Source organism: Marmota flaviventris, chromosome 15 (assembly GCF_047511675.1).
Source record: "Marmota flaviventris isolate mMarFla1 chromosome 15, mMarFla1.hap1, whole genome shotgun sequence".
NCBI classification, from domain to species: domain Eukaryota; kingdom Metazoa; phylum Chordata; class Mammalia; order Rodentia; family Sciuridae; genus Marmota; species Marmota flaviventris.
This window is the reverse complement of record NC_092512.1, coordinates 53,582,743-53,600,783: the sequence shown is the minus strand read 5'-3', so window position 1 is coordinate 53,600,783 and position 18,041 is coordinate 53,582,743. Positions and strand designations below refer to the sequence as shown.

General features: G+C 40.1%; 1 protein-coding gene across 1 annotated transcript in view; it reads right to left on the bottom strand.

Annotated features, from left to right (window-relative positions):
• Positions 1-11,115: 11,115 nt before the first annotated feature.
• Positions 11,116-18,041, bottom strand: part of Mrps28 (mitochondrial ribosomal protein S28) — a 106,094-nt gene continuing 99,168 nt past the window's right edge. Inside the window, exon 3 of the mRNA XM_027949386.2 lies at positions 11,116-11,395. Coding sequence (XP_027805187.1) covers positions 11,248-11,395 — 148 coding nt within the window. The 3' untranslated portion in view covers positions 11,116-11,247. The remainder of the gene's footprint in view (positions 11,396-18,041) is intronic.

Here is an 18,041-nt window from a genome sequence, read left to right as displayed (position 1 = left end):
TCCAGCTAACCCGAAAACCACCACCTCATACAGGAAAGTGTTTTAGATGTGGCCAGGAGGGACATTTTAAGCGTGATTGTCCCCGAACATGTCAGTTACAGGACAAAAAAGGGTCATCCTCAATTGTTCGACAGCCGGGACTATGTCCTCGTTGCAAGAAGGGTAAACATTGGGCTAATGAATGCAGATCAGTCAAGGATATCCATGGACAGCCAATATCAGATAGACAGGTGCCAAAAAACGGCCGGAAGGGCCCTCGACCTCAGGGCCCGCAAATATATGGGGCAATGGAGAATGGGACCATGGAGAGCGAAACATGGCCATCTCTACGACATCCCAAAGACCGCGGAGAACCACTACAGGTGCCACGGGACTGGACCTCTGTTCCGCCTCCAGACTCGTATTAACACCTAAAATGGGAGTCCAATTGGTGGAAACTGACTTTAAAGGACCTTTGCCACCTGGTACTGTAGGGTTGCTAGTGGGGCGTGCTTCTTCCGCTTTACAAGGCCTTTACATCTTCCCTGGAATTATTAATCCGGATACAATAGGAACAGTAAAGGTTATGGTAGAAGCTCCAAAAGGTATTGTGTCCATCTCCCCAGGAGACCGGATTGCTCAATTGTTAATTTTACCCAGTCTACATACCCGTTTTCCTGCTGGCTCCCATTTGAGATTAAACGATAAGATTGGAACTACGGGGGGAAATTGTGTATTTTTGTCCTTAGAAATGGATGACCGTCCCACATTGAAATTAACTATAGAAGGCAAATCAATTTTAGGATTACTGGATACTGGAGCAGATCGTAGCATAATAGCAATGAAGGACTGGTCAAAGGGGTGGCTGGTGCAACTCTCGAATCAATCGCTGAGGGGTTTAGGATATGCTCAAGCTCCACAAGTCAGCTGTAGACATCTATCATGGAAAGATTCTGAAGGACATTCTGGCATTTTTCAACCATATGTACTTGATCTTCCAATCTCCCTATGGGGACGTGATCTTATGAAGGACATGGGGTTTCAACTTAGTAATGAATACTCAGCAGTTGCCCAAAAGATAATGCAAGACATGGGATATAGACCAGGTCTTGGATTAGGTAAAAATTTACAGGGACGTAGACGTCCCATACAATCAATACCAAACCTTAACAGACATGGGTTGGGTTTTTCTTAGGGGCCGCTGAGGATCAGGTGCCCATTACCTGGAAATCAGGGGAGCCAGTATGGGTGCCTCAGTGGCCACTCTCCTCTGAGAAACTGACTGCAACACATGTTTTAATTCAAGAACAGTTAAAGTTAGGACATATAAGGCCATCCACTTCTCCTTGGAATACACCCATATTTGTCATTAAAAAAAAGACTGGAAAATGGCGGTTGCTGCACGATTTACGGGCTATTAATGCTCAAATGCAACTCATGGGATCTATTCAGAGAGGGTTGCCTTTGCTTTCTACTATCCCTAATAATTGGCCAGTGATATGTATAGATATTAAGGATTGTTTCTTTTCCATCCCATTACATCCTCTAGATTCAGAACGTTTTGCTTTCACCTTGCCTTCGTGTAATCACGAGGAGCCTGATCAGAGGTTTGAGTGGGTGGTTCTGCCGCAGGGCATGGCAAATAGTCCTACCATGTGTCAAATGTTTGTCGGTGCGACTATTGCTCCACTCAGACAAAAATATCCAACATTAAGGTGTGTACATTATATGGATGATATTTTGTTAGCAGCAAAGACCCAATGTATGTTGGAGGCTGCTTATACTGACTTAGTACATTTGCTACAGTTAAAAGGCTTGCTTATTTCACCTGATAAGGTACAGATAGGGGACTCCATTAATTATCTTGGTGCTACTATCTCTTGTAAAGCTATCACACCCCAAAAGATAACTCTGAGGACTGATAAATTACAGACGCTAAATGATTTTCAAAAATTATTGGGTGATATAAATTGGATTAGAAGCTACCTACATATTCCCAATGTTGAATTAAAACCTTTGTATGAAATTCTTAAAGGCGATTCAGATCTTACTTCCCCTCGACATCTTACTGAGGAAGCCAGGTCAGTGTTGGTTAAAGTGGAAGAGGCTATACAACATGCTAGCCTTTGTAGGTTTCAAGAGGATAAACCTCTCCAACTATGTGTGCTCGCCACTGTGCGACAACCTACTGGAGTTTTATGGCAAGATGGTCCTTTACTGTGGATACATCCAGTATGTCCCCTGGAAAATCCCTTGAGTATTATCCTGATGCAGTTGCTTCCTTAGCTATGTTAGGGATACAACAAAGTGTACAATTTTTTGGTTTCTCTCCAACGTCTGTGATTGTTCCTTATACATGTCAACAAATTCTGGTCTTATGTGCTAACTTGGATAATTGGGCTATATTACGATGCTCTTTTCCAGGAGAGATAGATAATCACTATCCATCACATCCTCTTATTACATTTATTAAGGAACATCCTGTCATTTTCCCTAAAATCACTTCTTCCACGCCTATTCCAGGAGCTGCAAATATCTTTACAGATGGATCTAAGACTGGTATTGGAGCTTATGTGATAAATGATCAACCTCCTATCCAACATCAGTTTGCTCCTGGTAATCCACAATGGGTGGAGCTGCAAATTGTCATAAAAGTTTTTGAACAATGTCCATTTCCTTTTAATTTAATCTCAGATTCTGTCTATGTAGTTCAAGCTTTAAAGGTGTTGGAAGCAGTGGGTCCCATACACACATCAGGAGTAATGTCTTCCCTTTTTCTCCATCTTCAAACATTGATTTGGAATCGTTCCGCCTGTTTTTACCCCTTGCATATTCGAGCCCACACAGGTTTACCGGGTGCTCTTTCTGCGGGCAATGCCCAGGCAGATCTTGCTACTCGTCCTTCTTGGGTGTTCCCTATTTCCTCCTTAGATCAAGCTAGAAACTTTCATAGTAAGTTTCATATTAATGCACGAGCACTTCAGAAACGTTTTACCATCTCCCGTGCTGATGCTCGACAGATTGTGTTGGATTGTCCTAATTGTGTGATTTTACATCATCCTCCCTCTATAGGCGTAAATCCTCGTGGTTTACGGCCTTTAACTATATGGCAAATGGATGTTACTCATGTTCCTGACTTTGGTAAACTTAAATATGTCCATGTATCTGTAGATACTTGTTCTGGCATTATCTATGCTTCCGCTTTGTCTGGGGAAAAAGCTGGAAATGTTATCACACATTGCTTGGAAGCTTGGGCAGCCTGGGGCTTACCACAGTCCATTAAGACGGACAATGGTCCAGCATATACTGGGCGACAATTTTCTTCCTTTTGCAGCAAGATGGGTATCCAACTTGTCCATGGTTTACCTTACAATCCACAAGGCCAGGGCATTGTAGAGCGCGCTCATAAGACTCTAAAAGAGATGTTACTAAAACAAAAAGGGGGAATTGGCTTAGGCCACTCCCCGAAAGAGCGCCTCTCCCTGACTCTATTTACTATCAATTTTTTAAATCTGGACATCCAAGGGCGCTCTGCTGCAGATAGGCATTGTTCGCCCTCTGCCCCGAATTTTGGGTATGTTAAGTGGAAAGATGTCCTTTCCGGACAATGGTATGGGCCTGATCCCATGCTGGCATGGGCACGAGGTTCTGTCTGTGTTTTCCCACAGGACCGAGCGGAACCGGTGTGGATCCCTGAACGACTAACGAGAAAAGTCTCGAAGACAACTGACCAACAACGGGGGACCCTACAAGAGTCCAACGATGAGACCCTTCATTCTGCTGAGTATCCTGGCCCTATCACAGACGATGATGGTCCAGATGTTACTGATGCAGTGGTGGGCGGTAGCTCGGACATGGCCGATGCCGATGCCGGTCCATAAAAATTCTAGTGTCCTCCCCACTCTTTTTTCTACTTCATGTGAGATGTCTGCCCCTTGTGTCTCCCCTAGAGGAGACGGGGAACAGGTTTTCAACCTTTCTCGTGTTAATATCATGGGAACTTTCTCCTTCAGTTTCTTGAGAACCCGTTGTATTCGCTTACAGCGCAACAATTTGACCAATTGGGAGGACCCCTTACAGAACAGTAGGGTCTCACTGGGAACCTTGTCTGCGGTGCTTAGCCAAGTGAGTAGTGGGGTACAGGAGGGCTCAGGAGAGACTACAAATTCGACCGAAATGAATATCACCACTTTGGCTATGATTTCCCAGGTGTCACTCCCGGTGGCTTTTTCTAACGCTAGTAATGCCACTTATTTTAAGGCCTCTCCTTATTGTACCCCATACTATTCTTTCCCCCCGACATTCACGCCTTGTCAAGATCATTCTTGGGAGAAGCGCCAAGTTGCTGTGGGTTTCTCTCTTTCCCCTTCTCTTAAAAGGTATTTGTATAACTCTTCCAAGGCTAATTCCACTACAGGAACAGGCTGGTCTTGGTTTCAATGGTTGATTTCCAATGAAAAGGGGGCCACAGCCGATGTCTCTGCTCTGGCTCAATTGAGAGGAGTCCAGAGTTGGCTGTTTAATGTGTCTGGCTCTGTACAGGACACTGTTAATGGTAGGAGGCTTAAAAACATTTCATACAATTCTCAGGTGTCCAATGCTACACTGCCCCCTGCAGCAGTCTGTCTTCATTCTCTGTTTCTGTTCCTTTTGATCAATGATACCAATACTACAGAATCGGATATGATTGACTGTTCTAATTGTACATGTGTCTTGTCTGAGTGTTGGAATGGATCCTGGAGCACGGCAGTTGTTATGAAGGTCCCGACTTTCGTCCCGATTCCGGTTACTGCGGATCCGGACTCCTTCCCTATTATTGAGGTGCTCAGGAGCCGTAGGGATTTTGGAATCACGGCAGCTATTGTGACAGCGGTTGCCGTGTCTGCTGCTGCAGCGGTCACTGCCGGAGTGGCCATGGCTAGTCAAGTGCAGACTGCGGCCACGGTTAATCAGGTCATCCAACAAACTTCCAGCATTTTAGAGTCTCAAAGTAAAATCAATCAACATATTTTATCAGGAATTTTGGCCGTTAATCAAAGGGTGGATCTCCTCCAAGCTCAGATTGAGGAATTGTCAGACCTAGTACATTTGGGTTGTGTTGATCATCGTGCACATCTATGTATAACATCTCTCAGATTTAATGATTCCAGAAATACCTCTCAAATCATTGGACAGTACCTGGCCGGAAACTGGTCCATGGAAGCAGAGAAGTTGATCCAGACCCAACTGACACAAATTGCCATGTTGAACAACACTCGTGTGGACCCTGTGACATTGGGCCAATTTACGAATTGGCTGTCTTCTGCCTTTTCTTTCTTTAAGGAATGGGTGGGAGTAGGCATTTTTGGAGCGATATGTTGTTTTGGGGTTGTCCTTTGTCTGTGGCTTTTCTGTCGCCTAAGAGCTCGCCATAGCCAAGAAAAAGGCTATGATTGTCCAGGCTTTTGCAGCCCTAGAGAATGGTATCTCTCCACAAGTTTGGCTTGCGCAACTTAAGCAATAATTTCCTGGGTTTTGGCCATTGCACCCCAAGTCATCTTTGACATTGCACTGGGTTTGGCATGCCCTCCTCTTCCTGCCTTCCCAGTTTTGGAAGGCCCATGCACTCTGCAGGCCTTGTCGCCATTGCACGCAGGTGGGCTTCCATGCTGGTGCTGCACTTTATGCTTTGGACCCTTCGTTTTCTCAGGGGCTGAGGGATGGTGTTGCCACTTCCAACCTCATAGTCACTGACCGGCTACTTGTAAAATCCCCTTTCTTTTTCACCGTCATCACGATGCAGGATGCGAGGCAAGGCACTGCACTTGAGTGATCCGGTCTCCGGACCTCAAGGGAAGCATGTCCTATAGCATACGGGTTTGGCGTCCACGCCCCATCCCACGAAAAAAGGCGTCGGCTGATATGGTGTCAGATCTAGGGAAGGCGCCTCCTTAGGACTGAGCCATACATTGCAGCCATGTTTGCACAGTGGGATAGGACCTCTACTTTCGCCTGCATTGTTTTTTAAGAGATAAGGGGGAACTGTGGTGAGCCGTGTTTGTAGACCGTTGCCACCATTAGAAGATGGCGCCGGTCTCCGTTGTAGATCGTGGTAAACAACTCCTTATTAGGAAAAGTTGGCGCGCTGTCCCTCAACACCCTATGAGAAAACCCCGCGTGGCAGCTTTGGATTGGACTTGAGTAAGCTTTATTAGGCTGTGTGTGAGGGCGTGGAAAAAGAGCGCGCTTGAGAGAAGACTAGAGTTAAGGCCTGAATAAACCGCTGAAAGAAGAATCCTGTGTCGTGTCTTCCTTGCTGGCGAGGGGGTCGCGAAAGAGGATCTGTGCCAGAGAGCAAAGCCAGGCTCAAAAGCATGTTTCAGGCTTGTGCACATTACTGGCACTAAAATCCTATTGACCAGAGCAAGTCCAAAGTTAAAGAGTGGAAAGTACATTTTGCCCTAGGACACCATGCAGAGAATACAGACACACAATGTACTTAAAAGGCCTTAAAAAGGAATGAAGTTTTGATACATGCTACCACATGGATAAACCTTGAAAATATTATGCTAAGTGGAATAAATTCAGACACAAAAGGGCAAATATTATATAATTCCACTTAATGAAATACCCAGCATAGTCAAATTCATAGAGAGGGAAAGTAGAACAGTGGTTACTATGGGCTGGGGATGGGGACAAATGGGGAGTTATTATTTAATGAATACAGAGCATCAGTTTGGGATGATGAAAAAATTATGCATTTAAAATGGCTTTTAAATGATAAAATATGCTTGTCTATTTTATAATTTAAAAAAGTTTGCCTCATAGAAAAAAATATATATACTATAAAGCTAAATACAAATAATTAAGAATAATCCACAATACCGTATCTATCATCATAGGTAATTAGGAGTTGGCTATATTTGGTCAGTAAATTGTAGGCCAAATAAGAATAAATTTGAGAAGGGCTGAGATGCTCTTATGATACATCTATACTTCAAATAAAATTAGACTTCTACAGACATGGCAAATCTGTTATGACTGAAAAATCACCTTTTTCAAGTTTATATTCTTGTTCAGAAAACCAGGAGACAAGTCAGAACAGTACCAGCCTTTATGTGTCAGCACTTGCATGTGTAGAAATTGCAGTAGCCTTAGGAATGCACTGCTGAGATCTCCCTTGAGGGGGGTATGGTTGTGCAGTCTGCAGAGAGCTTTGCTTCCAGTGGCCATACCTTCGGAGTCTATCTGTGATGCTCCCTGGGCATTTCCATGACAAAGCTTGGTGGGAGCAGCACTGGAGGGCCAGCCATCCCTAATACAGGACTCTTCTAATTGGCAGTCTTTGGAATGCCTGAGAATTTCACTGCAGTCTGGATTCTTCCTCCCCAATCCTCCTTCTTTCACAGGTGTCAGGTTGACATCACAGTTTGAGCCTCCCCCACCTACTCCTGCTCCTTTGTCTTTTATCCTTCACAGGCATTTCCCCCAGAAGTGCATGTCCTTTTCTGTCTAGTGTCTGCCTCCTGGAGGGCCTGAGCTGACACAAAAACTTTATGAGATAGGTTTTGTTTGGCATGATGAATTGACTTATAACAAAAAAAGTACCAGGATGCCTGTAATCCCAGCCACTAGGGAGACTGAGACAGGGGGGCTGAAAGTTCAAGGCCAGCCTCAGCAACTTAGCAAGACTCTGTTTCCAAAAAAAACCAAAAACCAAAAACAAAACAAAACAAAAAAACAAAAAACTGACTTGACTCAAATACTTGCCTTACTTTAAAAATACTAAAGGATAAATATTGTTCCCTGAGAGCTGTTTCTCCAGGATATCTTAGCCTGGTTGACTTAAAATAGATAACTGGGGGGTTTGAGGAACTGTTTTCTCTAGGCTGAATACATCTGGAGGTCTTGATAGATGTTCTCATCAAGGCTGCAAATGGAGGACATGCTGTACCACAATAAGGAAGTGGCCACCAAAGAATGAAAGACAGGAAACTGGAAATAAATAGAGGTACAAATGGGAATCATGGAGCCAAAGCTCTAGAACAGACACTGGGAAATCAATTCCTGTCCAGATACCATACCTCCACATACGCCTGGTATATTGGTTTCCTAGGGTTGCCCTGACAAGATTCCCACAATTGGATGGCTTGAAATAACAAAATTCATTCTCTCACAGTTCAAGAGGCCCGAAGTATGAGACCAAGGTGTCAGCACAATGGTTCCTTCTCAGGGTCTTGGGAAATTCTGTTCCATGCCCCTTTCCTAGCTTCAGGTGGTTGTCTGCAATCCTTGGCACCCCTTGATTTGTGGGAGAATAACTATAATCCAAAGAGATGGAATTTCATGTATAGCAGAGTTATTTCACAGCACTCTCCCTGTGTGTCTGTGTGCAAATTTCCCTCATTGTGTAAGGACAACGGTCAGATTGCATTTAGAACCCACCTCAATCCAGCATCACCTCATGTTAACTTGACTTACATCAGCAAAGTCCTTATTCCAAATAAGATTATATTCTAGGTTCCAGGTGAACATAAATTTGGGGAGGGGGGCACAATTTTAACCCAGTGTGCCTGGGAATGAGTTTAGATTAAAAGCTGGCCTACAGATTAGTGTCATAAGAGATGGAAAAGAATTATTTGGTGGTGTTTGAAAACAGAAATATAGCATCTTGCTACAGGATCTGAAACATCAGAGGACATAGATTCTTCTTTCCTGACAACCATTCCTCCACAATTAAGATGATTTATTAATTGATACTCTCTTTGGCTTCCAGTTCTCAGAGCACAGTGAAATATCTGGTTTAGTGAACATGTGCATCCACCTCCCCACTCTCTCCACAGAGAAAGGCAGACAGCCAGAGTCCAAATACTGAATTGCCACACTTACATTAGGGTAGGAGGGAATCAGCCACATTGGATAGAGGGGGTAACTGGACCACTAAAGTTGGGTAGAAGGAATCTAGGGTCTTGCTTCTCAGCTTTTACCCAGTCATGTTTATTTTGACCTCCCCCACACATATTTCACTCCAGATCCAGAAGTGCCCAGCATGGTCAGCTCCTGAACATTCTGAGGATTCTGTAGTAAATCAGGTTGATTCTCAGCTTTCCCCACTGCCAACTCACAATCTGTCTGTATCTCTTCTGCTAAGGCAATTTCTATTCATCCATCTACTTTCCAGATTGCAATATTTTGTTGCTATTGTCATTTTCCTGGTTTTTTTTTATACTTTTTTTGTGTGTGGGGGGTAGATATTCATTTATTTATTTATCCATTCATCCATCTATCCATGATCCATCTCTCCAACCATCTCTTTAATGTCATTTTATGGGGTTTTAGAAGGAGTGACAATAAATATATATGTTAATCTGAGATCTTAATTTGGAATTCCCAATTTAAAGTGACAGCAATTGACATGATGGTGAAGTTTTCTCCCATAATGTTGAGTTGGTCAGGTACAGGCAGGAAGTAGGTGAATAGTTTTGAGTGGGGCTGGAGTTTTGCTAGGTAAGAAATGAGGCGGGTGAGGTGACAGGATGATGCATGACTCTAAATTGGGGAAAGCAGGGCAGTGAGAACTTGGAGATGATGAAGGATAACACTGGGAGCTAATAGACTGAAGTTCCACGGATTGTTGAAAAAGTGTTTGAATGGGTACACAAAAGCAGGAAGGATAGTGAGGGGAGGTTTGAAATTTTCATTTGAGATTTTGAAGGTGTGCATATTGGGTGTGACCTTTGGGAAGAGTGGTGTGGCAGACTGTTTTCTAAAGATGACCATAATATCTCCCATCTCATTTAGTCTTCTACAATCACATTTGCAGTAAGAGATGGAGGGTGATTCCCCTCCCCTTAACTATGGGCTGGCATTTCTTTCCTTTTCTTTTTTTTAACAATTAGCTGAGAGAGTATGAAGCAATATGACTTCCTAGACTAGGTCAGAAAAGGCCATATAGTTTTGTCTTGGCTCTCTTGGAATGCTCACTCTGGGGCAAGCCCCCAAAGTACCATCTAGAGAGGCCACAGGTCCTTTCCTGACTAATAGCCCTACCTAAACCCAACTTTCCAGTCACCCCTGCCAAAATGCTAGGCATGTGTGAAGTTGTCTTGTACCCTAGTAGGTGGGCCAGCTAGGACCCAGAATGACTCCAGTTGATGCCATGAGAAACAAAACCGCCCATTTGAATCTTGCCTCAATTTTTTACCTACATGCTCTAATGTGTGATAAAATGTCTGACTTGCAAGTTTCTATTCCATGTAGACCTTTCCCACAAACTCAAGGCCCATGTACAAATTCCCATCAGAACATCTCCATCTGAATGTCTTATAAGCATCTCAAATTTACATTGGCCAAAACTAGGCTCTGGATAGTTCTCCCAAAGCTGCTCTTCCCCAGTTCAGTTAAAGGCAATTGAACTCTTCCAGTTACACAGGCCAAAAACTTTGTCTTTACTCCTCTCTTCTCCCATACTCCATATCCAGTAGTAATGAAATCCCACTGGCTCTCCTTCAAAATACATCCAGACCAACCACTTCTCATGACCCCCACTGCCACCATTCTGGTCCAAACTGCCATCATCTCTAACCTGGATGACATGATAGTCTCCTTCCAGATTTTGCTACAGAAGCTCTTGTTCATCTTCTGTTTACTTAGGCAATCTACTGCAGGGATCCTGCTAAAATTTCCATCAGATTATATATCCCTTATCTGCTCAGGACCCTCCAATAATCCTCCATCTCAATCAGAGGAAACACCAGCCAAAGGACCAACGTGGCCTCCCTTGCCTCTCTGCATTTGTCACCTACTCCTCTTACACACTCAGCTACTCTGGCTGAGAAGTACCTCCCTGCCTTTCCCTATGGATAGACACAGGCCAGACTTAGGGCCTTTGCAATAGTCATTGCCTCGGTTGGAATATTCTTTCCCAGACACTCCCATGGCTAGCTTTCTCTTTTCCCTCAGATATTCAACAATGACCTCACATTGATGCCATACCTAAATTTCAACCTGTCCTTGGGCACTCTGTAACCTATTCCTGGCTTTATTTTGCTTTTTAGTGTGTATCACTGTCCAACACATGAAACAAAGGAAAATGTGGGTTAAAATGTAGGGGGACCAAGCTAAAGAAAATTCTAATGAATAAGCACTATACCATAATTACAGTTTTCATTTATGATATCTTTATTCAATCATTTTTTCATAATTTTCTAATTACATTCTTGATAAGTATATAGGTTCAACAAAGAGGGCATGAACCCACTAGGCAAAGTTCATTTACTTTTCATGATGTTACTCTTTTGATTTTCTGCTTTCCTGAAGTCCTAAGAGAATGGCATCAGCCTCCAGTATTGTTGTGTCTGTGGTTGCTCCCAGGAACCGAGATGTGAGCTCCAGATCTAGGAGGCGCAGCCGTACCTTGGTTCCTGTCTGGTATTTCCTAAATGGTAAGGAAAAATTCCATTAATTCTGCATATCATAATGTGAACAACTGGTTTAAAATGAAATCCAAATTCTAATTTTAGTTTGTGCTTATTCAAATCAACAAAGTTAACACAAGTATCTGAGAAATAACTATATTTGACATAAAATTAATTTGGTTGTATCAGGATTTTCATCTTAAATGTATTCCAATCTGAAATTCAGCAAGTCAGTTCTTAGAACTAGCATTTATTTTAATATGTCATTCATTTTTAAAGTGAAAGAGAATAATAGAGGAAAAAAGTTTTCAGATACATTTTTCTTCCTAAAATTAAAATCTTTCAAAGTAAAGGAAATTTCTTATTTTAAAAAAGCAAAATGGGAAAAAGCCCAAGTACAAACTTAGAACTTGGTATTGACTGGACTGTTATTAAAATGTAAGGCTAGCTGGATGAACCTGGAGGACATCATGTTAAGTGAAAAAAGCCAGTCAAAAAAAGACAAACACTATAATCTCACTTGTATGTTGAATCTAAAATAGTTAACTTATAGAAGGAACAAATACGAGGGTGGTTACCAGATGCTAGTGAGTATGGAGGTTTGGGGAGATACTAGTCAAAGACAGAAATTTCATTTAAACTAGAGAAATAAATTGAAGAGATCTATTATTATACATTATGGTGACTATAATTAATAACAATGTTATGCATACTTGAAAATAGACAAGAGAGATTTTAAATATGATATAAGGTTACATGTTAATTAGCTCATTTTAGCCATTCCACCATGTATACATATGTATGCCATGTATACATCATGTTGTACACAATAACATATATAATTTTTATGTGCCCATTTAAAAATTAGTAAATAAATAAACAAGGGAAAAATGTAATATCAACATAACATAAATTATGACTAAATTTGGCCAATAATTCTTGAGTATTCAAGTATTTTATGACACCAAATGAGAACTGATATTTACTTGCCTTTCTTCAATAATCAAGGATTTTAAAAGCTTAATATCAACATCATAGAAATGCCAGGGAGTGAAAATATTGCTACTGGCTGAAAGCTACAAATCTTTAAATGTCTAAACATATATTTCAAATACTCTAAGTTAATATTGAAACTAAAATAATTTTACATAAATGGAAAATTTTAAAGTTTTCAAAAACGTCACTCTGGAAAGTCATTTTGGCAGACCATATAATGAATAGTCTCTACACGTTTGATTAGGTATTCTGAAGGAACTGAAAAATGGTAAATATTTAGTCCATTCAGTTTTTAAAGAAAAGTTATTTTTCTTTCTGATTTTAAAAGCAAATTTCCTTTGGTAAAATCTGGAAAATAATGAAGTCAGTCATATATCCTATTCCTCCTATATATTTAAATATATGTTCAAGTGTGTATTTGTCAACATATATCATGTTTTTTGTGTCTCTGTTTAAAAAACTTAAACATATATCCAGACTATTAATTGAGTTATGGCTTTATATTCTTAGAAAGCAGCAATTATAGAACATATTCCATGAGCTAACCACCAGAAATATAAGGTTAATTTGCAGTCCAGGTAAAGCAGAGCCCTATTTGTCCACATTACTTGGAGTTGTAACCTGTGTTCTAATGGATTCTCCTATTTGTCCTCATAGCATGACTCAGTGATTCATCCAATCAGCTTTCATTTATGTTGACCCCTCCCTTCTCTCTTCTCTGCAACATCCAATTAGTTATCAAATTCTGTTCATTCTTAAGCACAGATTTTCTTTTTTTTAGACGTGTGATCATATTTATTTAAGTGGTTCTTTTTGGTTATACACGAAAGCAGAATCCATTTTGATATAATTATACAAGCATAAAATATATCTTATTCTAGATAGGATCCCATTCTTATGGATGTACATGATGATGGGATACAATGTGTGGTTTTCATATTGTACATGGGAAAATTATGTCAGATTCATTCTACCGTCTTTCGTTTTCTATCCCTCCTCCCTTCTCTTCATTCCCTATTGTCTAATCTACTGAACTTCTACTCTTCCCCTCACCTCCATCCCCCTTATTGTGGATTAGCTTCCACATGTCAGAGAAAATATTGAACCTTTGTCTGTTTGGGACTGGCTGATTTCACTTAGCATGATCATCTCTAGATCAATCCATTTGTTGGCAAATGTCCAAAAGTCAAATTCTTCTTTATGGCTCCATTGTGTTTATATGCCACATTTTCTTTATCCATTCATCTGTTGAAGGGCACCTAGTTTGGTTCCACAGCTCAGCAATTGTGAATTGGGCTGCTATAAACATTAATGTGGCTATGTCACTGTAATATGCTGATTTTAAGTTCTTTGGGTATATGCTGAGGAGTGGGATAACTGGGTCAAGCAGTGATTCCATTCCAAGTTTTTTGAGGAATTTCCAAACTGCTTTCCAGAGTGGTTGCACCAATTTGCAGTCCCACCAGCAACGTATGAGTGTACCTTTTTTCCCACATCCTCACCAACATTAATTATTGCTTGTACTCTTGATAATTACCATTGTAACTTGAGTAAGATGGAATCTCAGTGTAGTTTTAATTTTCATTTCTCTAATTGCTAGATATGTTGAACATTTTTTCATATATTTGTTGACCATTCATATTTCTTCTTCTGAAGTGTCTATTCAGTTTCTCATTTATTGATTGGGTTATCCGTGTGTGTTAAGTTTTTTGAGTTCTTTATATATCCTGGAAATTAATGCTGTAACAGAGGTGCAGGTGGCAAAGATTTTCTCCCATTATGTAGGCTCTTTCTTCATGCTTTTGTTTTCTTTACTGTGAAGAAGCTTTTTTTTTTTAGTTGATGCCAATCCATTTATTGATTATTGATTTTACTTCTTGCACTTTAGGAGTCTTGTTAAGGAAGTCAGTTCCTGAGTTGATAAGTTGGAGTGTTGGGCCTAAATTTTCTTGTAGTATGTGCAAGGTTTCTAGTCTAATACCTAGGTCCCTGATCTACTCTGAACTAACTTTTGTGCAGGGTGAGATGAGGGTTAAATTTCATTCTACTACATGTGGATTTCCAGTTTTCCTAGCACCGTTTGTTAAAGAGGCTATTTTTCCTCCAATATATGTTTTTGGTGCCTTTGTCTAGTATGAAGTAACTATACTTTTGTGGGTTTGTCTCTGTATCTTATATTCTGGTCCATTGGCCTTCTTGCCTGTTTTGGTGCCAATACCAGGCTGTTTTTGTTACTGTAGCTCTACAGTATAATTTTTGTTTGGTATTGTGATGTTTCCTGCTTTGCTTTTCTAAGGATTGTTTTGGCTATTCTGGGTTTCTTATTTTTCCAAATGAATTTCATGATTGCATTTTCTATTTCCATGAAGGATGTCATTAGAATTTTGATGGGAATTGCACTGAACCTATAAAGTGCTTTTGGTAGTATGGCCATTTTGAGACATCAAAATCAGCAGAAGAAAGGAAATAATTGAAATCAGAGCTGAAAACATTGAAACTGATAATTTAAAAAAATAATAAGTAATTTAAAAAATCAATGGATCAAAAAGTTGGTTCATTGAAAAAATAAACAAAATTGATGAACCCTTAGCCAAGCTAACCAAAAGAAAGGAGAAAAATGCAAATTATTAAAATCTGTGATGACCCGGCGCGTGCCAAGCCAGACCGGAAGAGGAAGCCGCCCGGCGCCAAGCCAGACTGGAGGAGGAAGCCCAGCCCCGCCCCGTGTGCTAGTCCGGAGGAAGCCCATTAACCCTTAAAACCCATCAAAGGGGGTGTGGCTACCAGCAAGGTTCTGCGGCTGATCCAGGTACCCGGTTTCCAACTCCCCCACCCTTAGCTGTGATAACTCAAAATATTTCCCACAAGCTTTTGGGGGTTGTAGCTATCAATGCAAAACAACAACTGTACAGGCACCTGGTTTCTACCTCAGAGACTAGAGTAGGGAAGATACAGGTGGAAGCTCATTTCCTTTCACACTGGCTATACCCACCACCCTGAATACAGAGGCTCAAGCTAGGAATAGAAAACGCCACCTACTGGAAGCAAGGAAAACAGTGTTCTGAGAGACTTTTTTTTTCCTCTTTCTCTCTCTTTTCTTCTCTCTCTTCCACAACTTCAACATATGTGAAACCAAGAACTGTGCATGAACAACCGAATTACCAAAGTAATATAATATAGAGGAATTGTATATACCCCACCTTCCCCCCATTTTTTTTCTTTATTTCTATCTTACTTTCCTTTTCCTTCTCTTATTTATCTTTTCTTCCTTGTTATTTTTTTTCTTTTTTTTCATTCGTATTCTCTCTATCCCACTTTCAATCACCTAACTTTTGTTATCTATACATAGGGTAACTATCTAAATACAGACAGGAGGTTGAGTCTATACATTCTTCCATAAATTACCAGTCTATTGGTTAGAGTTCTCCAAAGGTGCTAAGTTAGTTTAACCTCATACCCTCACTCCTTTCCCTCTAAGTATAACATCTTTCGTCTGAAATTAAGTTTTCTATATGCCACCAGATATGGTATGCCTTTTATGAAACTAATGAATATATTCTTAAGTAATAATTAAAACCAATATCTATAGACTTAGAATCTAACTATAAATGTATTAATAATGAAAACTTGTGCTTAGATAATGTACTGTTGATATTGGGAACTGTTAACATTGTCTTTCTCCGCAAAAGAGGGATTTTGGAACTATACAAGAACAATACAAATATATAAGGGGACAAACATTAACACAACAGTTTCACAAAGCTAGAAAGAATCATGAGCAGTATGAAAAGACAAGGAAAGAAAGGACCACAAACAATACAGGTCAATTCAACATTAGATGAGGTAATATCTGCAGCTGATGGAATGTCAGACAAAGAGTTCAGGATATACATGCTTCAGATGATCTGGAGTCTCAAGGAAGACATTATACAGCAAATTCGGACAATGAAAAATCACTTTGACAATGAATTACATAAACAAATCCAAGAAGCAAAAGATCAACTCTATAGGGAGATAGAAGATATAAAAAACAAACAAACAGAAATCCTGGAAATGCAGGAAACAATAAACCAAATTAAAAACTCAAATGAGAGTATTACCAGCAGAGTAGAACACTTAGAAGATAGAACTTCAGAAAATGAAGACAAAGTTTTTCAACTTGAAAAGAACATAGACAGCTCAGCGAGAATGTTAAGAAATCATAAGCAGAACATCCAAGAATTATGGGATAACATAAAGAAACCAAACCTAAGAGTTATTGGGATACAAGAGGGTATAGAGGTCCAAACCAAGGGAATGAGCAATCTATTCAATGAAATAATACTAGAAAACTTCCCAGACTTAAAGAATGAAAAAGAAATCCAAATACTAGAAGCCTACAGGACACCGAATGTACAAAATCATAAGAGATCCACACCAAGACACATAATACTGAAGATGCCCACCATACAGAATAAGGAGAGAATCTTAAAAGCCACAGAGAGAGGAAGCAGATTACATTTAGGGGTAAACCAATCAGGATAACTGCTGATCTTTCAACACAGACTCTGAAAGCTAGAAGATCTTGGAACAACATATTTCAAACACTGAAAGAAAAAGGGTTCCAACCAAGAATCATGTATCCAGCGAAATTAAGCTTCAGGATTGAAGATCAAATAAAAATCTTCCACGATAAACAAAAGTTAAAAGAATTTGCAGCTAGAAAACCATCTCTTCAAAACATCCTTGGCAAAACATTACAGGAAGAGGGAATGAAAAATAACAATGAAAACCAACAGCGGGAGGTAGTACAGTAAAGGAAAAACTAAGCATAGAGGAAAACAAATCATGTTAAGTAACATACATAATCAAATATGGCTGGAAATACAAACCATATCTCAATAGTAACCCTACATGTCAATGGCTTAAATACACCAATAAAAGACATAGGCTAGTAGAATGGATTAAAAAAAAAAAGATCCAACAATATGCTGCCTACAGGAGACTCATCTGATAGGAAAAGACATACACAGACTGAAGGTGAAAGGTTGGGAAAAATCATACCACTCATACGGACCCTGGAAGCAAGCAGGGGTGTCCATACTTGTATCAAATAAAATAGACTTCAAGCCAAAGTTAATCAAAAGGGATAAACAAGGACACTACATACTGCTCAAGGGAACCATACACCAACAAGACTTGACGATCATTAATACATATGTCCCAAGCAATGGTGCAGCTACGTTCATCAAACAAACTCTTCTCAAGTTCAAGAGTCAAATAGACCACAACACAATAATCATGGGAGATTTTAACACACCTCTCTCACCACTGGACAGATCTTCCAAACAAAAGTTGAATAAAGAAACCATAGAGCTCAATAATACAATTAATAATTTAGACTTAATTGATATATACAGAATATACCACCCAACATCAAGCGGATACACTTTCTTCTCAGCAGCACATGGATCCTTCTCAAAAATAGACCATATATTATGTCACAGGGCAAATCTTAGCAATTACAAAGGAGTAGAGATACTACCATGCATTTTATCTGATCATAATGGAATGAAATTGGAAATCAATAATAAAATGAGAAAGGAAAAATCCTACATCACATGGAGATTAAACAATATGCTACTGAATGAACAAAGGGTTACAGAAGACATCAAAGAGGAAATTAAAAAA